The following is a 20690-nucleotide window of genomic DNA, read 5'->3' as shown; positions in this document are numbered from 1 at the left end:
CCCGCACCATAATTCCAAGTCTTGCTAGCTGTCCAAATCGTTGTAATCCTCAGTGGTCTTTGGAAAGGTTTGCATAAAGTCTTCCTGATGATAAACCACAAAATCCCTGTAGCAACATTTATAGAAAAAGGATCCCGGGATAAAAGGAAACCAGGGATGTTTAAATAAGCAGCTTTTATACTTATCTTGGGCTTCCTCCAGCCTCATGCCAGCCGTGGTCTCCATTGCCGTCCTCCTGGGCCACTCCATTCCTCTTCTGTGTCCCCAGTATATATCTGAGTTGCTATTATTGCGTAGGCGCAGAATGGCCTGGGCCATGGGAGTGCAACAGGGGTGCGCATGCGGCCGGTTGCCGCGCATGGGTGGTACACAACTGGCTGCGACTGAGATATATCCCGGGGGACACAGCGGAGGAATGGTGGGTCCCATGAGGATGGCGATGTAGCCCATGGTTGACATGAGGCTGGAGCAAGTATAAAAACTGCTTATTTCAACACCTCTGGTACATTTTAAGCATCTATGAATTTCCCTCAGTGGTTTCCCATTGGTTCGTTGATCTTAACCACTAAGAACTCTTTATTGTCAAAGATCGATCTGATTCGACACTGATGATTGTTGCAAACTCTTGCTACCAAGTAGCAAAGAGTTTTTAGTAAAACCAGTCTGGCTCCCCAGGGCTCTTCAATCTTAGTAAATCAGAGACATTGTTTAAAGGGGCATTATGGCGAAAAGTTTTAAAATTTAAAATATGCGCAAACTTAGTCAAATAAGAAGTACATTTTTCTAGAGTAAAATGAGCCATAAATTACTTACACTAATGACTTACAGTAGGTAGTAGAAATCTGTCAGAAGCAACAGGTTTCGGACTAGTCCATCTCTTCATAGGGGATTCTCAGCAAGGCTTTTATTCTTTATAAAGATATTCCCTAAAAATTATTTAAACAATGATGCTGGCTTCCCTGCTTGCTACAGTTTTTTGGCAGTTGGACAGAGCAACTGCCACTCACTAAGTGCTTTTGAAAATAAATAAATCCCTGAGAATCCCCTGTGAAGAGATGGACTAGTCCAAAACCTGTCGCTTCTGTCTACTACCTACTGTAAGTGACAGCAACATAGGAGAAAAGTAATTTATGGCTCATTTTAATCTGTAAAAAACGTACTTCTTATTTGTCTATGTTTGCACATATTTTAAAATCTTTTCGCCATAGTGCCCCTTTAACTGAGTACTATATGTACTGCTGGCACTATTAGTAATAGTAGTTATACAGTCATGTACAATACGTGACACTCCCAAACATACAGCCATCATTAATCTGTTTACTGTGCGCACTGCTCTAAATTAGCATCTGATTGGCTGTTGTGGTGTGTTGTTAGCTGCAATGCGCAATACTGGAAAAGCACTGCAGGGCTCCTGGTCTCTTTCAATAATTGAAAAGTTAGTTCCAATCTTTAAAAGGTTGACTTGGAAAGTTTGGCCACATAAAACTCTTAACAATTAATTCTGTATCTGAAAGAAGTCTGGAAAGTCCCTGAAAGCCAAAATCTTAATTAAAGAGTTTTGTGCTCTACGATTTTATAGCTGAAGGACAAAAGGAGTGGAAGAAGCAGTCGGCGTGAGTCTTCTCGCAAATTTTTTTTATGACTGCCACCTCGGCGGCCATTTCCTTTGCTTTTGTCTCGTTGGACAATAACGGACTTCATACGTGGTAGAAGAACAATTCTTTGTTTATCTGTCCCCACACACTTCTAACCTGTAGCTGGATATGAAGAGGCCTGATGCTTGACCTTCTGATATTCCAGTGTATATAATTAATCTACATTAGTATAGATTCTTTTAACAGGGCTTTAGAACCTTGTTAACCGTCAGTTGAAAAAATATTCCCTTTGCAGCTTCAACACAACTCTGAGAGCTGTAAGTTGACTGAGGCTGAAAGAAGATGGGAAAGAGCTGGAAGAGTGACCCATCAGATCTCAGTCTTTGCTCTCGACTTGCCTTTGCTTGCTAAGACGGCTCCCTGCTGTTCCCCTGACAATCATTGTGGAAGCTCGCTCACTGCCGCGTAGCCTTTAGCGAGAAGATGCTGAAGATGTCACTGACGTTTGCATGATTAAAGGCAGCTTAAAGAGAATCTGTACTCTGAAATTCTTACAATAAAAAGCATACCATTCTATTCATTATGTGCTCCTGGTCCCCTCTGTGCTGTTTCTGCCATTCTCTGCTGCAAACCTGGCTTGTAATTGCCAGTTTTAGGCAGTGTTTACAAACAAACTAACCAGCTTCTAATAGGCTCAGCTAAGCAGAGTGTGTTAGTCACACAGAGCCTGCAGGGGGTGTGTACAGCTTCTAGCTAATCACAAGCAGCCCTGCACATTCCAGTCTGACTGCCTCAGCCTGACTGTGCCGACTATAGAGAGAAGATTAGATCATATAACAGAGATAACACAGCTACTGTGCAATTAGGAAAAGCTGCAGTAAGCCAGACCACATTAGAAAAGGCATAGGAACTTATAGCATAGAAGAAATAAAGATAAACAATTTGTTACAGAGTCTCTTTAAAGCACAGAGGTATTGATCAGCGGGGCCTTGCAATCTTTTTTTAAGTCAATTCATCTCATCGTAATGAAAAATAGGCCGCTTTAAACAGAATCTCCAATTATGGCACACCGGCCCCGAAAAATGGAAGGTTGGCCGTCTGCACAAACTTCTCCTTTTATCACGGGCGAGAGTGGATGGGCACGAAGCACAGGTGTAAAAGCAAGGGGAGCCGAGGTGCAATCTTATTCCAGTTTGTTTTTGAGTAAGACTTGGGACCAATTACCATGCTTGCTTCGGCTTTCACCATAACATGATCATTGTGTAAATCGATGAAGGCAAGTGGGTCTTGGAATCATAGCTGGACGGAAGCCCAAGGGGATCAGTTTCTTGTCCCACAGTGCATTATACCAACTGACAGATAAGTAGTGATGCTACTTATGGCCCCTCCCCGTACTCTGAATTTACATGACTTGGATCACTGGGTCTTATTTGGGGGTGTATGGACTGAGAGGACATTTTCTGGACAGCACCTAGACTAAGGCTGTCTATAGGGAATTGTTTATTAAAGAGTAACTGTCAGGCTGCAAAAGCTAATTTAAACCTCTATTCTCCTGTGTTAAACAGTTTAGAAGGAAGCCAAAAAGGCAATACTGAAGTTAAAAATCTCTCTTACTTTGATGTTTGCTGAACAGCAAGGCTCTTTATTCCCAAGCTCTTAAGGAGGCCGGCAGGCCGCATGACAGATACTGCAAAGCATGCTGGGGCTGCTTCTTCTCCCCACTGCACTCCCTTGGTCCTCCCCTTTATTTCCCTATCCCGCCCTAAGGCTGCTTTCACAGTCTCATGTTACAGCAGCTTGTAACTTGCAGCCCAGCTCACAACACTGAAAAATCAATATGCTGTTCACAGGGCACATGTTCCGTTAACGTATACTGCAGGAGTCTGCTATTGTTCCTAGCCACATGGCTAATTAATATTCACTGCACAGTAGTGTTGTCCGAATCATAACCCCTTAGGATCTTTGATCCTGATCTTTTTTGTCGGTCGAATCATCAGGAAGCAGGGTAAGGGAGGATATTACATCACAATTGGCTTCATACAAGACAGACAAACATGGAACCTGCCATGAGCTGTCAGGAGCATCATTCTCTGCAAATACTATATAAAAATTCTGTGAAATCCAAACATGGACAGTGAAATGCATATGTAATGTAAGTACAGCCAATATTTAGCTACTGATGTATGTGTTTTTTTTTCTCTGAGACCCTATACCTGCTACCTGCTACACCTATGCTGTACCTATAACAGCTCCTCTTTAAGTGGAAATTTTACATTTATTGCAAAAATTGCATATTGGAAGATTGGAATTTCTGGGACGACCCATGCTCGAAATAATGTACTTTTTATAGTCGGTTTTAGAAATCCAGTATGTTATGATGGTATGCATGTTACTGGAAGGGATTTCTGCTGTTAGTCTGTATCACTAACTGGCATGCTACTTAATACTTATATTTTTTGACTTTAGGGATTATTTGGGAAATCATACCTACTGCTGATTAATGTCGACCCAAAATTTTCTTTTTTTTACCTGCTGTTTTTCTTTGTTCATTTCTGGTAGGAAAAGTGGTTAACTAAAGCAATATTATGCCTGGGACCCACTACAAAGCGCTATCACAATCGCTAGCGATTTGGGGTAGCGCTTTACAAGCGATTTTGGGAGCGATTTCCCTGCTCCTATACAATACATTAGAATGGAAACGCTTACAAAATGCTGCATGTCTTGCAATTGCGATTTGCCTAATCACAATCACTCTAGTGGAATCTGTTTCATCCATATATATTGGCAGAGCTTTTAGGGCAATCGCTAGCGATTGAAAGCAATCCCTAAACGCTCAAATAAACGCTCTAGTGGGTCTCAGTCCTTAGTCATAAATCATCAATAGGAGTTAAAACCCTCTAAATAATTGATCTCTTTATTATGAAGTGCATTTTTATTAGATTGTAAGCTCTTTTGGGCAGGGGTTTCTATTCTCGCTGTGTTGTGATTTCCTCGTTGTCTCATGTGTGTTGTTTATGCCCTTTACTTTATGTATTTTATAAATAAAATGTAACATCACTAGTTATAATTAGGCAACTGCAGAAGAGAACCAAGCTGTTTTTGCTTTTTAGCAGTGCCTCTCGGTTTTGTGGTTCAAACAATAATTGTGCTGTTTTACGATGTTCCATCAAAAACCACAGATTGAAAAAGGAAACTAAACCAGCTACAGAGGTACGCTTCTCTAATGACGTCAAATTTCACGGCAGTCAAATTGCTGGCTACGAGCGTTAAAGACACACAAATTAGATGCAAGAGACTTCAAGGATTGCTCCACCTCCGCCTGAAAAGCCTCATTAGGTGGTAGTTCACTCGGCTGTATTAAAGATGCTCAATTATCACCGTAATGCGCCTTAATATCTTTTCACGTCTCTAATTAAAACAGCAACAACCTGTTTGATGGCTGCAGCTGCAAAGGACGGGGGCTGCCCGCCCGCTGCATACTTTGCAGCTCAGGAAGAGTCTTATGCCAAGTCAACTATGTTGTCATTAGTTTGGTTTAAAGGGAACCCATGGTGAAAGTGATATGGAGGCTGACATATTTATTTCATTTTAGAAAATACCAGTTGCCCGGCAGGCCTGTTGATTTTCTGGCGTCAGTAGTGTCTGAGTCACAACCCTGAAACAAGCAAAAAGCATGCATCTAATCCAGTCAGACAACTCAGCACCTGATGTGCTGAATGCTTGTTCAGGGTTTATGGCAAAAAGTATTAGAGACACAGGATCAGGGGGACAGCCAAGAAACTTGCATTGTTTATAAGGAGATAAATATTGCAGCCCCCCTCTCAGCTCGGTTCGACACTAGAAAATTGACAGGATTGCCGGGCAACTGGTATTTTCTAAAAGGAAATACGTATGTCAACCTCCGTATCTCTCTCCTCGGGTTTCCTTTACAATGACTTTTAGATATCCCACAGTTTTATGCTATGTTTAAAAACTTAAAAAAGTAGATTTATTGTTTTATCTCATCTCACTGACACAGTGTGTCCCATGTCTTAGAGAGTTAAAACATATGAACTTATCTATTATCTGATCTCAGAAGCCCAGCTGTCTGCCAAGAAAGTGTTTTATGGCTGTAATTCCTTATCAGTGAGGGATGCTATAGTTGGACTAGCTCCCGACTGGAGAAAAACTGTCAGTTGCACAGCTAAATATTAACTCTTTCAGGCAGAGAAAGAAAAAAAAGGAACAGAGCATATTTGTTTGTGTGTTTGGCACCTATCTCATATCATAAAGTCACATGTTACTTAAGCTTCCGTTTAAATATATATAAGAAAACCAGCACACATCTTGTGGAAAATATTACTAGTAAAAAAAGAAAGATGTTTGATACATTTTAATCATTTTGATAATTTGTAATGCTTTCCTTAGTGATTTTATGACCACCCTCTTCCCCCCACCACCACTATTTTTAATGTTTCATTTGACCAATTCCTTTTGTGTAAATTTAAATTGAGACTCAACTGTTCCAGCCATGGATTGGGCAAATGGTAACACTACAGACAGCGCCAGCTGAGTCCTTCCTGGGAGGGGAGAAGGCATTGAGTTCCTAAAGCCTTTCCAATTATTATTGATTCCTCCTGATAAGCAGGTGTTGGCCGTGTTCATAGAGCATACCTCCTTAGGACAGCTGCTAATGAAACCAGTGCGTGGCAGGGGCATAGAAATCCAAAATGGGAACAGCCCAGTCAGAGCCATCATCTAAGCAGTCTGTCTACTGTGATGCCTTGATAAATGTTCCCATTGCACCTCTATAATGTTGGCTAGTGTTTATAATTTAAGATACAACCTTGCTAAATGCTTTGACCTTAGCAGCTGGGTTCCCTCTCCCCACTCCATAGAAGTATTAGGGGTAGCTGGATAAGCCATGCTTGTATGTTTAGTAGGACTTCCTTAGAATCCGGATAAGCCATATATGTATGTTAGAAGGATTCCCAAGGATCCGGATAAGCCATGCATGTATGTTTAGTAGGACTTCCTTAGGATCCGGTCCTCTGAGGATAGTGAGACCATCCACCCTCAGATGTCTTTTCTGTGTATGTGCAATATTACTGATTATCCAAAACATCAATGGTGGCTAATCAGTATAGCCTGTGCATTCCAGCCATATACAATTTATATTTTTGTTTTATTTAATGTCTGTGGGTCGGGTTTTCCAGGACCTTGACCTTCTGCTTCAAAATGGCATTCAACCAGTTTGTTGGGGCAGCTTCATGTGGATCTTTCATTGTTCTGATCAACTTTTTCATATCCGTCTATCTCTAGAATCCACCTCCAGCTTTCTAGATATCCACCTGCAATATCAGTGAAGAAGGTGTGCCTCCATCTTGGGGAAAAATGGGAACAGTCACAAAATAATCATAAAGATTTCCCAGAACCCGGAACTGTCTGTAAGATGGCAAAACCTTTACAAGTTCCTGTTATTAATGAAAAATGAATTCATTTGTAGAAGCAACGATTAGGAGAGTTAATTTTGGGCTTGCGTGTGATCGTACTCAATAACCTAATGATACTAAGATGGCTGTAGTAGGGTTGTGCTTTAATGGTTTGTGCTTTAAAAGACCCCCAAGAATGAAAAAACCCATTCGTCAGTTTACCTCAAGTTTCTTACATTTTCACTTTTTGCCTTAACTATATTGGTGTTGTTTTGAGATTACTCCACATCACCAAATTTTGCAATTACTTAACTGCCGCTGAATATCGTATGTTGGCGATTTATACATCAACAATAATAACTAGAGACTGTTATGTTATGTAATAATACTCATGAATGTTTTGACTTTTTCAAACAGAAAATACAATTATCCAACAGAATGATCCGGCGATCAGACAAATGAAAAAATAAAATTGACAAAAGAATACACACACACACACACACACACACACACACACCACCACCCACCACTCACCACACACACACACACACACACACACACACACACACACACACACCACCACCCACCACACACACACACTCAAAACATGATCAGCTTCCTTGAAAAAATACATTGAGGCAGCGCAGACTGGAATACATGCATTGTATTCAATCACCTGGTCCTATTGGAATGCACAGCAAAGGTATGGAAGACATGGCAACCATACCGGACGTTGTAGGATAGAGTATGTGAGAAACACCATATAGAAGAGCACCACAAAGATAAACAACCCCCCCTCTAAAATTGTCTTGGTATGATCACCGTGCTGCTACTTTGCCACTTAGTGATTTGCCACCACTAATCTATACATATTTACATAACTTGGCTGAAAAAAAGACATCCGTCCATCAAGCTAAACCAGAAAAGAAAACAACTTTGACAGCTCAGGGCTGGTCCACACTGAGGGTGATTGCGGTGTGCTTGGCAATCACCAGCGATCTGCAAAGCACTAGTGCAGTGTCACCCTATGAGGATTTTTAGAGAATCAAAATCTTACTGCCTGTATCTTTTTCAGAGCCGTTCAGCTAAAAAAACACACATTCCTTTAAAAAAAAATCGCTCTGAAAATCCTATTGCAAAATCGCTAAGCGATTGTGTTTTGCAGTGTGAACTAAGCCTTGGTGAAGACCATTATAGTCCCAACATCTCCTGTGACTCTGGAAAAAGTGATATGAACCATATCAGATCCCCACTTCACTTTATTTGTACAAAACTTTGGAGGAGAGTTCTCTTTACCTTCAGGAACATCATTTTATTTGAGCATTTTTCTAGGATTTTATTAAAATGCAACAAAACCAATTTCTCACAATTCTGTGGAACATAGCAACTTTTAGAGACGGGACGCGGCGACGCCTACAATAGCTTGAACATTTAGGCAAATGCAACAGCAGCGTAATGTCGACCAAGGTATGCAGTCTGTGGAGAAGTTGTGAGCAGATAGAAAGCCCTCGTAGACGTACAGATTCCTGTAATGATTGTTGGAGAAAAGGTATAACTAAAAAAATGACAAAAATAGCAAAAAGATAGATGTGGCTATAAAGTTTATGTAGCCATAGTAGTAAAATACCACATTCAATTTATACAGATCTATACAGCAGACCTAAATAAGTGCAAGTGTGGAGAGAAGAGGGATTTGGGAAAAGGGGGGTGGATTTGAGTTCACAGCAGCGCTGTATCTATGAAAAAGGGACAGTTTGGTGTTGTGAGAAAGGCACAACTAGCTGCTCCTGCCCGCGAGGAAAGCTAAGTGACTTTCCTGAATCGGTGGTGTGTCATGTCATCATTATCCCCTGTTCTCCTTAATTTCTGAGTGTTTTCAGTAAAATGCAGCAGCAGAACCACCTGCACCAGAATTACTGCCACCCCATCCGCCCTTCACTTCAAACAGATAAAATGGAAGCTGTTGGCACTCTTTGGTAATTGCTCCCTTTTTAAGAAGAGATCAATGTCAGACAGCTGTCCGGCTATTAGGGAGTAATGGCTGGCCACAGAAGCCTCGTCGGAGACGGCTTGGGGAGATTTTAAGTAAAGTGCTGGGCTGACACTGATCCTACTCTGCAATTCTTTTATTTTCAGCTGGCATGAGCTTTTACTTGAGGAGCACAATTGTTTTTACCAGCTGCTGCGGCTGTAAGTGAGGCTCAGTGGCCAGTCAGTCTCTGTCTCTCCCTTTCCGCTCTTAACCCTTCAGGTACCTGATGCTAAGATATTTTTCCAGCCAGCCAGTCAGGCTGGATTAATGTAGAATACCAGAATAATGTCTTTCAAACAGATGACTCAGATTGCAAACTGGAGATTCAGTTTGTCTTCTTTTCTCGTATTTTATTTTTCTCACTTTTATTTGCGCACCGCAACGAGGAGCAGTTCCAGTGAGATCCTCCACTTGTGAGACTTCTCAAGAGCAGCCCCCATTTTTTAATTCTTTCTTATTAGATGCTCCCCCACCCTTACCGCATTTAGATGAATCCTCAAAACCCATCTCTTCATAACTGCCCACTTGTCTTCCTCTCTAAACAAATCATCCAATCTTCTGTATACTAATCAGTAACTAACTCCCATCACCTATAGCTGGTGCCGCTATTCTATTCTGTTAAATCTGCAGATAGTAAGCTCTTTTGATCAGTGGCCTCCTCTTATTTTATAACGCTTAATCTTGAATTTGTAATTGGTAACCTTTATTAAATGTACAGCACTGGGTGCTAAATAAAGTTAAATAATAATCTCAGCCTCTACCTCTGTAGAACCGTGAGAATCAAAAACATTTCCCTAGGCACCCATAGATTGGGCTGTGGAAAAGATGACAGTCACCTTGTCCAACCAGTTATGGTTGCATGTCTGCAGACACTCTGGTCTCTAAAGAAACCCATCGGAAATTGGGGGAAGAAACATTCCAAGAGATTGAATTTCCTCTTAAGATTACATAGTGCAAGTGTCTCCATACACTTGCACTATGACCATTCATGTTTATGACAAGGCAAATCTAAAGAACAACCAGTCTGCAGTCAGATCTTCCAACCCCCATCTTGTATCTGTGGGCATCTTTATTACAAGTCTGACACCCGCTGCATGTCCTGCTGATGAATGCATGGATTTAACTTTTAGACTGATTTTTCTTTTCTTAGCTGCTTTTGTTCTTCACACCTTTACAGCAGGAAAGCATTAAAATTAAATGGAGCCCTAGGCAACATAGTTTTTGGCCACTGCTACTGATCACCTGGCTATTTTTTAAAGAAGATTTGGTGGGGGCTAGCATCCACCAGGCTCCTATATTTTCTCCAGGCCCTAGGTAACTGCCTAGGATTGCCTTGTGGATGATCCGGCTCTGCTTTATAGAGAGCAATCTAATCTATCGTTACCAAGATCGTTCCTCAGCCTTTCCTCAGCAGTGTGTTCCCCTCTCTGTACTTCCTTGTTACTAGTCCTCCGAGATGATTCCCCCCCTCCCTACACACACACACACACACCTCCGGCAGCCTCCACCATACAATCCATGGATCCATGGATGTGTGAAACTTGTCTGCTGGCAGCCGCGCGCGTCCTTCACGTGCGTCTCATTTGAAAAGTAAATGAGTTTGGCTCTCGCCTGAGGATTAACTTCCACTCCTGATGGACGTTTCATCTCAGCCGCCTCACCTCATTTACTGAGCCAAGATTTCATTGAGAGATTGCGGGTAAAGGAGAGAGAGAAAGCGCTGGGGGAACAAATCATCTCTAAGGGGTTTAGAGGAATCTTACAGAGTGAAGAAGGAAATGATGTCGACGCACTGTTACAAGCAACGGCTGCCGTGACAGAGACGTGATGGTATTGTGTTTACTTTATGGAAGTGACAAGTGACACGGGCATCTACAACGGAACGTGGCAGTAATCTGAATGGCTACGACATGAGAGAGAGAAAGAGACGCATGAACCTGCGTGCTGACTGAAGCATGCACCTGCACGGATAGCGGGGAAGTCAATAAATCACAGACTCACCATCCTCTTTATCCAGCACCATCCTCCCAGAGGCTGCGGGGAGCCCGATCTCGGAAGCCTCCGTCTCCAGGAGCCTTCGCTGGCGTGCTAGCCACACTACGGTTCAGCCGACTGTTCCTTGCTGGCGAACCGAGGAGACCGGCTCAACGCTGAGACTTCTAGCCGGGATTCCACCAAACCTGGATCACATTCAGGAACCGAAGCCAAATCGCTCTGACCTCTTTCGTCCAGAACCTTGACGAATGACATCAACTAATTCAGCACTTTGCAGGCTGCCTCTCCAGCTTCTTACAGTCCCGCCGATGCTCGGAAGGAGGCTGGTCTCAGAAGCAGTTGCAGAAGACCACGGCCAGCCGGAGAGGGGACTACGGCTGAGCGTCAGGGGCTACTGAAGTGCCAGAAATTGTCTCCTGAACGGAGAGAAGAGCGAGGGAGAGATATTCCGCCAGCTCCCGTCTCTGGAAGTCGATGCCTCTGCTGCCTTTCTCTTCCAATTTATGTGCTGTGAGCTTTCCTGCTGCTGCCAGAGAACTGCTCTCATTTCCCAGAGACCCGAAGATCCCCCTTGTTAATTAAATCAATTCATTACGCTGAGATCTGATTAGCAGCCCTCCCCACCCCCCCTCCTTTGAATCAATTATTCAATACACAAACATAATTGGCTGTGCGAGGGGTGTCTAAGTATTAGCTTATTTAACTCCAAGGACACTAATTACCCCTAGGGCACGAGAACTTTTCTCATTAATTTTAACAAAACACAAAAGCACAGCCAGTGTGTGTGCGTGTGCGTGTGTGCGTGTGTGTGTGTGTGTGTGTGTGTGTGTGTTTCTCTACGTGTGCAGGAGAGGGAGGGAACCAGTGATGACACCGTTTCACCGTCCAGTCAATGTTCACTCGTAGCGACCTGCAGGGTGAGAATCTTTAATGGATGTATTCCTAAATAGGTCTGAGTGTTACCAATCCGGGGACGAGCAGTCTCTAGCTTCCGATGGGTCATTGCAGGTTTCCACCACACTAAGGATGCTGCTTTTACTCTGGCGGCAAGGAATGGATGCTCAGTTTTTGCTCTTAAAGGGTCTCTCCACAGAGAACTGATATTTCAGTGTTTGTCGGACCTCAGAAAGATTAAACCACCTATCAGTTTCTTTAAAGGACAACTGAAGTGAGAAGAATATGGATGGTGCTATATATATTTTCTTTTAAACAATACCATTTGCCTGGCAGCCCTACTGATCTATTTGTCTGCAGTAGTGTCTGAATCACTGTAACAATGATACTCACATCCAGGGCCCTTACGACAGGTACCCTTTGAGAATACCAAGTATATCGCGTCCATACAGTACACACATAGAACTCATGCAGAGTGCCCATTCTCCATTGCCCAGATGTCCAGTCTCCATTGGGAATTGGAGACTGGACATCTGTCTATTACTCTGCATTTGTGCACTGTATGTACACGATATACTTGATATTCTCAATGGGTCCTTGTCATTGGGCCCAGGATATGAGTATTGTTGTTACGGTTTTTAATCATTTTTGAATAATAAATATTGTGCTTTTAAAGAGTAATTTAATTCTAAATTACAGTTTGCTTTAAACCTAGTACGTTGCCAAGATATATAAAATCACACCTAATAAAGTATGATTTTCTCCCTCCCTGGGGTCCGTATTCCATATCTTGAAATTGGTCTTGAAATCTCCGCCTCCTGTCTCTCATAAAGATAGGTGTAGAGGATACTGGGGGGTTGATGTCATAACTCCAACCCTATGTCATGCTCCCAGCTCACAACCAATGTCAAAAGAGATCCAGGAAGGCAGACAAGACACCCGAAAAAAGAATCATAGCAAACAAACATGTTAAAACAGGCTGCAGCTGTTCTTCTGTCTCCCCCCTCTCCTACACACTGTAAAAAGAGATGTAACTAGAGATGGCCCAAACCTCCGATTTTTGGTTCGCGAACCTTCGACAAACGTTCGATTCGCGCGTACTTTCGCGAACCGCAATAGACTTCAATGGGGAGGCGAACTTTGAAAACTAGAAACACTTATGCTGGCCACAAAAGTTATGGAAAAGATGTTTAAAGGGGTCCAACACCTGGAGGGGGGCTTGGCGGAGTGGGATTGACGCCAAAAGTCCCGGGGAAAAATCTGGGTTTGACGCAAAACAGCGTTTTAAGGGCCAAAATCAAATTGAATGCTAAATTGCAAGCCTAAGGGGCTTTACAATATCTTGCGTGTGTATACATCAATCAGGGAGTGTAATTAGAGTACTGCTTCACACTGACAGACCAAACTCACTGTGTAACGCACCGCAAACAGCTGTTTGTGTTGTGACTGCCGTGCTGGACTGGTGCGCACCATGGCTAGATTACTCTTCCTCAGTGATATCAGGCAATGTCTGACTGCCTTATCAACTTTCATGGTTCTTTCTCTACCATTGTTAAAGCTTACATCTATTTTTTTTTAAATACTTGTTCTGCTTGCTGTTCAGTACCTACAACGAGAATCTGTTATGGAGGGCAAGTCTGCCATTCATTCAACTGTATGAAACTTTAGATGGTACTTTCTCAGTAGCATGGTGACCACGGGTAATGGCCGAGGAATCCTGGTTCGATTCCGGTCCGGAGTGGGAGCCTAAGAAACGGCTACCACCACCACACATCAAAGGAAGGCAGCAGGCACGCTGTGGGCAAAGGAGCAGGAACGGCTACCATACATCCAAGGAAGGCAGCAAGCATGGCATGCAGGTCCCGAGGTAGTGACCAAAATAACAATACAGGAGGACTTTCGAGGCCCTGCTGAATATGAGATGAATCAACTTTAAATCCTTTAACGAGAATCTGTAATGGAGGGTAAGTCTGCCATGCATTCAAGTGAAAGGTATGCACTGACTGCCAGGTATAATACAATGGGCAGTCACACAGGTGCAGTTAACAGGTATGCACGGAGTGATATATCACACTGCGTGCACTCACATGGTAGGTGGGTGCACTGGAAACAACAGTTAGGTTTATGCAGTGATGGGTATTACAATGTGCACCTGTCAGTCACACACGGAGAGGTACCGGACAGGCACAGTGACACTGCGTGTGCTCACGTAGGTAGGTGGGTGCACTTAAGTGAACAACAACAGGTAGGTATATGCAGTGGGTATTACAGTAAACACCTGTCACACACAGACAGGTAGCGAACAGGCACAGTGACACTGCGTGCGCTCACGTAGGTGGGTGGGTGCACAGTGAACAACAGGTAGGTATATGCAGTGGGTATTACAATGTGCACCTGTCACACACAGACAGGTACCGGACAGGCACAGTGACACTGCGTGCGCTCAGCTCACGTAGGTAGGTGGGTGCACTGTGAACAACAGGTAGGTAGGTATATGCAGTGATGGGTATTACAATGTGCACCTGTCACACACACAGGTAGTCACTGAATGTGCTGGGCCTGGCTGTGGCACACACAGTAGGAATAACCGGGGCTGTCTATGCAAGACAAGTGTCAGTGGACACACACACACACACAAAAATAGATCACAAGAACAAGATTAGCTCTCAAAAGAGCTGTTGAGGGGTGCTTTTTTAGCAATAAGAATCAGCAAGGAGCAAGCTAACAAGCCTACAAGAGACTAACTAATCTTTCCCTATGAGAGAGTCTGTTGCAGCTGTCCCTTCACTAATTACTGCAGGCACACGAGTGAGTAAAATGGCTGACGCTACCAGCCTTTTATAAGGGGGGGAGTGGCTCCAGGAGGGAATGTAGCCTGATTGGCTACAATGTGCCTGCTGACTGTGATGTAGAGGGTCAAAGTTGACCCTCATGATGCACTATGGGGGCAAATCGAACTTCCAGTAAAATGTGCGGTTCTCCGCGATCGGCGAACCGTTCGGGCCATCTCTACATGTAACTTGATCCAGATGTAATTTGATCCAGGCAGTCGAAGGGCAGGTAGGGTGCCAGCCTGGAGGGGAGGATACAATGCTGAGGGTGTACTTGCAAGGCATTGGCATTGAAGAAAGATGGAGGTGCTACTACAGATATAAATGTGAGTCTGTACCAAAAGTAAAATTTTATATGTTCATCTAGCTCTACTGTAATGATCCGCTCAGCTGCCTGCGCAGGCAGGCAGCTTTTTGACCACTGTTCAGGTCTGCATTCTGCAGGTCTCTGGAAAAGAGACCTTTTGTCAGTTTTGCAGCTTGCTGCTGCTGAGGAATTTGCATACGTTTGTCATGCAAATTGCCTAGCCACATCCTTTGTAGGCTGGCTCTATATATACTTTGTGATTCCACAGTACTTCGCTGGTCATAAGGGTTTGTTAAATCACTCCTGGAGTGTCAGCCTTCCTGTTGGATTGTTTAGTTAGTTAGAGTCATTCTGGGGACTGCACTAGGCAGCTTCTCTAGTGCAGTTAGCCTGCTTATCTGTTTTGTCTGTATTGCCTCTCTGTTGCAATTGTCCTGTCGCCAACGGTGGTCGTCAGGAAATCGCTCTGTCTGTCTTGGAGTATAGCTGGAGCAGCGGTTGCTACCAGCTATCTCCTCTGTTTGTCTTGCTCAGATCGCACTAGCCTCTAGTGGTAGCGGCTGTGGATCCTTCTGATCTGCTTCTTGGAGTATAGCTGGAGCAGCGGTTGCTACCAGCTATCTCATCATCTTGTTTCGATACTTGGATCGCACTCGCTCTGGCGGTAAGAGCCGTGGATCCTGCTAGCTCTCTTACTTTACCTGGATCGCACTCGCTCTGGTGGAAAGAGCAGTGGATCTTTACTATCCTGTTTCCCGTTCATCTGTCTGTCTTGTCTGAGACAAACGCTTGCTGTAGCCTCGGTGAGGTAACCGTTAAGCAAGCGTTCGCGTTCTCTGTTTCATGTTTGGGTGGCGGGGGTTAGTTAGACGTGCTTGTCTCTGTTGTGCTTAACATGCGGAGACCGCGCAGTAAACGCATTCGCTGTTGCGAATGAGTGCGGTGTTCGCGTTTAGTTAGCGTTTGTTATTTTCCTTATCTTCTCATTGTATGATTTGCTGTGACTTTGCAACTCTCGTCCCCTGTCTTGCTTAAGCCTTGTGTCACCTCTGGCAATCGCCTCTCTCGCGATTGCGTTCCTACTTTGTTTCTCCTGTTGTGTGTGCACCGTCGCGGGTTGGCGACTAGATTGGTGCACATACATACATTCTGTCCCTGTGCTCATCCTCATTCGCAATCACTTCCCTTGCGATTACGTTCTCACTTGGTTTCCCCTATTGTGTGTCCACCGTCGCAGGTTGGCGGCTAGATTGGTGGACATACATACATTCCGCATCTGTACTTATTCAGTCTTGTGTCGCTGTTAGCAATCGCCATCTCTTGCGATTGCCTTCTCACCTGATCTTCATGGTTGTGTGTTCATCGTCGCAGGGTGGGGACTAGATTGGTGGACACACATACCCTCTGTCGCTTTGATCTCTCTCTTTCAGGGCTATCTTGCCCTGCGTTTCTTCCCTTCGTACAATTCCTGTCTGGCGTCTGTGGCAGGGCAGAGGAGCTGTTCCTCTGCACTCCACAGCTCCACCTGCCGACAGGAATTTACCTCTACAGGTGCATTGCACCTTTTGCTGGGTTCCCTCAAATTATATGCTTGTGGAGGATTTCCGCAGTGTCAGCGTACGTCCTGTGCGCTGATCACGGAGAGAATTCCACAATCCTTACATCTACATAGTGCATAGGCTACATATATGTATTGCCATTCAAACTTTTTTTGGCCAGAGGCAGTCTTTAAAGAACCATCTAAATATCTGCCTTGGTCTTTTGTAGTGGTCACCGCGGATGTGCTGTATGTTGGTTGAGCACTGGGTGATTATAAAAAGAACCACTTCTGACAACATTCAGTGAACCTAGTGCTGAGGATATTTCTGACATTTGATTACTACCCAAGTCAATATGGGATCCTTGGCAGCTGGCTATCGAACGTACTGGTTAAGTACATGTGAAATTCCTTGGAGAGCACTCGTATACAACGCTTTTGCATATAGTGTCTGAGTAACACCAGAAAGAAGCATGCAGCTCATCAGGAGAATGGTTAAGTAGTATATGGTAGTAGTGGTATGTACACCTTGTTAGTGAGGAGTTGGTGGTAGTGGGAGAATGGTTGAGTATTATGTGGTAGTAGTGGTATGTACAGCTTGTTAGTGAGGAGCTGGTGGTAGTGGGGGAATAGTTGAGTAATAGTGGTATGTACACCTTGTTAGTGAGGAGCTGGTGGTAGTGGGGGAATGGTTGAGTAGTATGTGGTAGTAGTGGTACGTACACCTTGTTAGTGAGGAGCTGGTGGTAGCGGGGGAATGACTAAGTTGTATATGGTAGTAGTGGTATGTACACCTTGTTAGTGGGGAGGTGGTGGTAGTGGGGGATTTGTTTTGTAGTATGTGGTAGTAGTGGTATGTACACCTTGTTAGTGAGGAGCTGGTGGTATTGGGGGAATGGTTGAGTAGTATGTGGTAGTAGTGGTATGTACACCTTGTTAGTGAGGAGCTGGTAGTAGTGGAGGAGTGGTTGAGTAGTATGTAGTAATAGTGGTATGTACACCTTGTTAGGAAGGTGCTGGTGGTAGTGGGGGAATGGTTGAGTAGTATGTGGTAGTAGTGGTATGTACACCTTGTTAGTGAGGAGCTGGTAGTAGTGGAGGAATGGTTGAGTAGTATGTGGTAGTAGTGGTATGTACACCTTGTTAGTGAGGAGCTGGTGGTAGTGGGGGAATGGTTGAGTAGTATGTGGTAATAGTGGTATGTACACCTTGTTAGTGAGGTGCTGGTGGTAGTGGGGGAATGGTTGAGTAGTATGTGGTAATAGTGGTATGTACACCTTGTTAGTGAGGTGCTGGTGGTAGCGGGGAAATGGTTGAGTAGTATGTGGTAGTAGTGGTATGTACACCTTGTTAGTGAGGAGCTGGTAGTAGTGGGAGAATGGTTGAGTAGTATGTGGTAGTAGTGGTATGTACATCATGTTAGTGAGGAGCTGGTAGTAGTGGAGGAGTGGTTGAGTAGTATGTAGTAATAGTGGGATGTACACCTTGTTAGGAAGGTGCTGGTGGTAGTGGGAGAATGGTTGAGTAGTATGTGGTAGTAGTGGTATGTACACCTTGTTAGTGAGGAGCTTGTAGTAATGGAGGAATGGTTGAGTAGTATGTGGTAGTAGTGGTATGTACATCATGTTAGTGAGGAGCTGGTGGTAGTGGGAGAATGGTTGAGTAGTATGTGGTAGTAGTGGTATGTTCACTTTGTTAGTGAGGAGCTGGTGGTAGTGGGGGAATGGTTGAGTAGTATGTGGTAGTAGTGGTATGTACACCTTGTTAGTGAGGAGCTGGTGGTAGTGGGGGAATGGTTGAGTAGTATGTGGTAGTAGTGTTGTGTACACCTTGTTAGTGAGGAGCTGGTGGTAGTGGGGTATGGTTGAGTAGTATGTGGTAGTAGTGGTATGTACACCTTGTTAGTATGGAGCTGGTGGTAGTGGGGGAATGGTTGAGTAGTATGTGGTAGTAGTGGTATGTTCACTTTGTTAGTGAGGAGCTGGTGGTAGTGGGGGAATGGTTGAGTAGTATGTGGTAGTAGTGTTGTGTACACCTTGTTAGTGAGGAGCTGGTGGTAGTGTGGTATGGTTGAGTAGTATGTGGTAGTAGTGGTATGTACACCTTGTTAGTATGGAGCTGGTGGTAGTGGGGGAATGGTTGAGTAGTATGTGGTAGTAGTGGTATGTACACCTTGTTAGTGAGGAGCTGGTGGTAGTGGGGGAATGGTTGAGTAGTATGTGGTAGTAGTGGTATGTACACCTTGTTAGTGAGGAGCTGGTGGTAGTGGGGGAATGGTTGAGTAGTATGTGGTAGTAGTGTTGTGTACACCTTGTTAGTGAGGAGCTGGTGGTAGTGGGGGTATGGTTGAGTAGTATGTGGTAGTAGTGGTATGTACACCTTGTTAGTAAGGAGCTGGTGGTAGTGGGGGAATGGTTGAGTAGTAAGTGGTAGTAGTGGTATGTATACCTTGTTAGTGAGGTGCTGGTGGTAGCGGGGGTATGGTTGAGTAGTATGTGGTAGTAGTGGTATGTACACCTTGTTAGTGAGGAGCTGGTGGTAGTGGGGGAATGGTTGAGTAGTATGTGGTAGTAGTGTTGTGTACACCTTGTTAGTGAGGAGCTGGTGGTAGTGGGGGTATGGTTGAGTAGTATGTGGTAGTAGTGGTATGTACACCTTGTTAGTAAGGAGCTGGTGGTAGTGGGGGAATGGTTGAGTAGTAAGTGGTAGTAGTGGTATGTATACCTTGTTAGTGAGGTGCTGGTGGTAGCGGGGGTATGGTTGAGTAGTATGTGGTAGTAGTGGTATGTACACCTTGTTAGTGAGGTGCTGGTGGTAGTGGGGGAATGGTTGAGTAGTATGTGGTAGTAGTGGTATGTACACCTTGTTAGTAAGGAGCTGGTGGTAGTGGGGGAATAGTTGAGTAATAGTGGTATGTACACCTTGTTAGTGAGGTGCTGGTGGTAGTGGGGGAATGGTTGAGTAGTATGTGGTAGTAGTGGTATGTACACCTTGTTAGTAAGGAGCTGGTGGTAGTGGGGGAATAGTTGAGTAATAGTGGTATGTACACCTTGTTAGTGAGGAGCTGGTGGTAGTGGGGGAATGGTTGAGTAGTACCGTATGCTGTAGTGTTTACACAGTCCTAGTGTATTGTCTTCCATTTCTACTGTATCCTTACTTTATTGCCCCACTACATTATTATTATAATGCATTTAATTATACAGCCACCATTCCCCTGCCCATCATTATACTGCCATATATTATAGTGTCTTTCATTATATTGATTTCCATGGTTTACAGTGCCTTTCATTATACAGCATGCGATTATAATGTCCTCTGTCATGCTGCCTTCTGTGGTATCCTCCACTATAATGTGCCATATATTGCTTTCTATAGTACAGGCTTGTTGTAGTGCTCTTCATCACACTGTCTCCAATAGTACCCCCTATTATATTGTGCTTTGTTATGTAGACCCGATATATTGCCCTCTGTTATTCCACCACCTATTGTGTCCTTAATTAAGCCCTCTAGCACACTTGCACACTGCGTCGCTCCGTGTTTATTTTCCCCGCTGCAAGGGCCATGCAAGTTCTTAGAGACTTGCACACTTCACGCAATGAGGCGCACCGGATGTATCAAAGTCGCCTCAATGCCAACGCAAAGGCTGCACCACGTAACCACATGATCCGTGCTTACCACATGGAGTATGCAGTAATGCAAGTCAATGGGCAACGCAGGCAGTGTGCACAGGGTCGGATCTAGGGGGGGGGGGGCAAGCGGGTCTCTTGCCCCAGGCGCAGTTTGTTGAATTCTTAAAAAGGCGGCAAAATGTGGATGGGGAATGGCAGTTTAGGCGCCAAAACCTGACCTTGCCCCAGGCGCAACTTGGGGCAACTTGGTCTAGATCCGTCCCTGAGTGTGCATGACGGGAGCGTGGTACGATGCAGCGTGCATGCTCAGACCTACGGGAATCCCAGTAATGTACTTCCTGCCCAGCATGGAGCACTGCTACCCTATGCATATGACCCTTCACCACACCGTGGCATAGGGACAGATGAAGCCTCATTTGTGCAAAAATCAAAAACCGTTCTAAATTATTTACTAAATAT

At 44.2% G+C, this 20690-nt stretch overlaps 1 protein-coding gene and 1 long non-coding RNA gene across 10 annotated transcripts in view; one reads left to right on the top strand and one right to left on the bottom strand.

Annotated features, from left to right (window-relative positions):
* LMO1 (LIM domain only 1) overlaps window positions 1-11542 on the bottom strand; it is a 193198-nt gene extending 181656 nt beyond the window's left edge. The window contains exon 1 of the mRNA XM_068260769.1: window positions 11040-11542. Within this exon, the coding sequence (XP_068116870.1) occupies window positions 11040-11061 (22 nt within the window). The 5' untranslated portion in view covers window positions 11062-11542. The remainder of the gene's footprint in view (window positions 1-11039) is intronic.
* The window catches only part of LOC137538533 (uncharacterized), an 834068-nt gene that overhangs the window by 16893 nt on the left and 796485 nt on the right, over window positions 1-20690 (top strand). The gene's annotated exons all lie outside the window — the stretch shown is intronic.

This window comes from Hyperolius riggenbachi, chromosome 11 (genome assembly GCF_040937935.1).
Source record: "Hyperolius riggenbachi isolate aHypRig1 chromosome 11, aHypRig1.pri, whole genome shotgun sequence".
NCBI lineage: Eukaryota > Metazoa > Chordata > Amphibia > Anura > Hyperoliidae > Hyperolius > Hyperolius riggenbachi.
Note: the sequence above shows the minus strand (reverse complement) of the source record. Positions and strands in the feature narration are given on the sequence as shown.